The 2,720-nt window shown below is 40.8% G+C and overlaps 1 protein-coding gene across 1 annotated transcript; it reads right to left on the bottom strand.

Annotated features, from left to right (window-relative positions):
- Nucleotides 1–1,017: 1,017 nt before the first annotated feature.
- On the bottom strand, nt 1,018–2,013 carry arl14 (ADP-ribosylation factor-like 14). The gene has a single exon (XM_069718371.1). The coding sequence runs from the start codon at nt 1,877–1,879 to the stop codon at nt 1,274–1,276; it is 606 nt and encodes a 201-aa protein (XP_069574472.1). The 5' UTR covers nt 1,880–2,013; the 3' UTR covers nt 1,018–1,273.
- Between the last annotated feature and the right edge of the window lie 707 nt (nt 2,014–2,720).

Here is a 2,720-nt window from a genome sequence, read left to right as displayed (position 1 = left end):
GCTGCGCACAGGGAAACGACACCACCGCCGTCACCTGTTGCAGGCATTTCGTGGACAACACTTACTACAACATCGCCATGGTCACTCGGAAACTTTCCGGGATTCTCATTATGCTCCTTCTCTTCGCTGTGGGATACTTTGTTCAGAGAATGTTGTGTTCCAGGTCCAGGCAGCGCACCCCGCCAAACCATGGACCGCCTGCTGTTACCACATCACAAGAGCTGTTGATGGAGAGCTGTCCAGCGGACAGCCTGGTGAATCCAGCGCCTACTGCTCAGCTGCCCACATACGATGAATGCAAACGTCTGCCGACATATGAAGAGACAGTCCGGGATGGCGGCAGAGGACAAACAAGTACGTCATTTGGATAAAGTGGATTTGCACTATTTAAATTTTCGATTGTTAGGACGGTATTTTATTTGTACAACAAATCGCAGGACATATTTTCCCGCCGGGAACTGTGTGCCTCTGCAGGATGTTTTGACGTCTTTAATCGGTTGTTGCTCTATTTGGTCCAAAGAATATGAGTGGTTACAGGTTTTTTTTGTTTTTTTTTTAAAAAGCACCTTGTATTTATAGCTTGTAGGGTTAATACATTATCTTATGCTTCTTTGGTGTTACTGAGTCCTTCTGGTTGGTGTGACCCTCCGGCATTGCGCTGTCTTTTGGCTCTTTAATAATCATGAATTAATTCTGCAATAAAAAAATAAAAAAATAAATCCGTTTATTACTGACTATTTAACATTTACCTTATATAGGCTATATAAAAATTGCAGACTTAATATATTTTTAGAAATGGATAATCAGTATTTGTAACTTAACTAAAAGGAAAAAGGCCAACAAAAAAGATGGTCCACAACCAAGGATCACTGCAGCAATCTCTATAGCGGCAACACCTATTTGCCGCTGTCTTTGCTACTTATCTCGCTAATATTGACGCTGTTATCGGTGACATTCCTATGAAGATTTTACTGTTTGATAACTGAAAGATGATGCAAGCCATACATGATCACGCAGTTGTTAAAACAGTTATTTTAATACACAGACGTGGGTTTGTCTCTTTATGTAGTCTATCGCTTTTAACTTGCAATATAGTTCCAACTGATCACTGTAGCCCATTTATGTGCATAAGAATCAGTGACTAATAGAAACAGACTAAACAAAAAGGTCAGATCTCTTTAAATAAAATTGTTGGCACAAAGGAGTTTTAAGTCAAAAATCCATTTGTCATATTGTTTGAAAACAACAACAACACATTTCTTATAAATAAAACTTAAGGTTTTCGGCTCGTTCTGAGGTAGTGCACTTTTTCCTTGATATTTTCTTTCACTGCACCAGAGTCTGAAGGGAGTTTAACCATTTGGACTATTTGTCTGAATGCCTCTTCAACTCCAACTCCTGTCGCTGCAGAACAAGGCTGAACGAACCAGTCCCGATCAGAACATGTTTTTCTCAGGTTGAATCGGTCCTTGATTTCAGTAACAGTCAGTGCGTCGTTCACGTCCTGTTTGTTGGCGAGAAGAATCAGCGGACGGCCCCGCAGCTGATCACTCCTCAGGGTGTTTTCCAGCTCGCTTTGCGCCTCTTTCAGACGTTCCCTGTCAGAGCTGTCCACAACAAACACGATTGCTGAAGTGTCCTGGTGGAAATTCGGCCAGTGCTCTCGCATCTTCCCCTGACCACCGACATCCCAGAAGTTTAAGGCAATGTTCTTTCCTTTCTTTTTCGCCTCGAGCATTTCCACGTTGAAGCCGATCGTCGGGACGGTGCTGACGCACACATTGTGCTTCAGTTTGTAGAGGAGAGTCGATTTCCCAGCGTTGTCGAGACCCAGAAGAAGAACTTGAACTTGTGGTTGTTTAGAAACAAGCTGGCCCATGGCGATGTGGACAGACGTGGACAGACAAACACAGGCAAATCAAGTGGCACACACATCTTCCACACAGTGACGCAGTGTTTGCTCAGTGCGTTGCCTGGAGTTTAATAGATGAGCTATTATAGGTCCATGTAGACTTTAACCAGGATTCAAAGTTTGTTCCTCATCTTGTCTATTCGAGTTAAAGCATTGTAAAAAGATGACAGCAAAGTGTCTGATTGATGTCACAAAACAATACTCATAATATACCTTATTATGAATAAAACCCACTTAAATCGACTAAAAATACTTCAGAATGATAAATAACAAATGTGTTATTGTCTGTGATTATTTTGGGACTATGTTGCACAGTGCCTTGGATACATAGGCTACTGTATAAGAAGACGGGGATAATTTGACTCAAAATCTCTTCTGACAAAGTTTTGGGAATTTTAATCACAGATAGGATGCAACATGTGTGACAATCAATAGGAAGACAAGATGCATTGTAAAGAAGTCTTTACCCGCCAAAGAAAGAAATGCACGGTCTCCCCGGACCAGCCTTAGTCTCCTCCGTACAAAGAAAATACAAATCTGTAAATGTACATTTTTGTAAACAGTCTTGACATGTCACTGGCAATGGCACACCATTGTCTTCTTCAAATTCTTCTGAAAGTGCTTCTTTTTTTTCTTTTTTTTTTAAACAAAAGGTGCCATGAGCTACGAAACTCTTCACGTACCAAAAGACATTCTGGACATTTAGTCCTTCCCCTAAAGATGGGTCGACATACAACCCAAGTAGGCCTATATCGCATTCAAACTGCAATCATTAAAAAAAAAAAATATATATATATATATATATATA

Source organism: Brachyistius frenatus, unplaced genomic scaffold, assembly GCF_029030835.1.
Source record: "Brachyistius frenatus isolate BFR_SWC_R1_liver_20210118 unplaced genomic scaffold, ASM2903083v1 Contig_190, whole genome shotgun sequence".
Taxonomy (NCBI): domain Eukaryota; kingdom Metazoa; phylum Chordata; class Actinopteri; family Embiotocidae; genus Brachyistius; species Brachyistius frenatus.
Note: the sequence above shows the minus strand (reverse complement) of the source record. Positions and strands in the feature narration are given on the sequence as shown.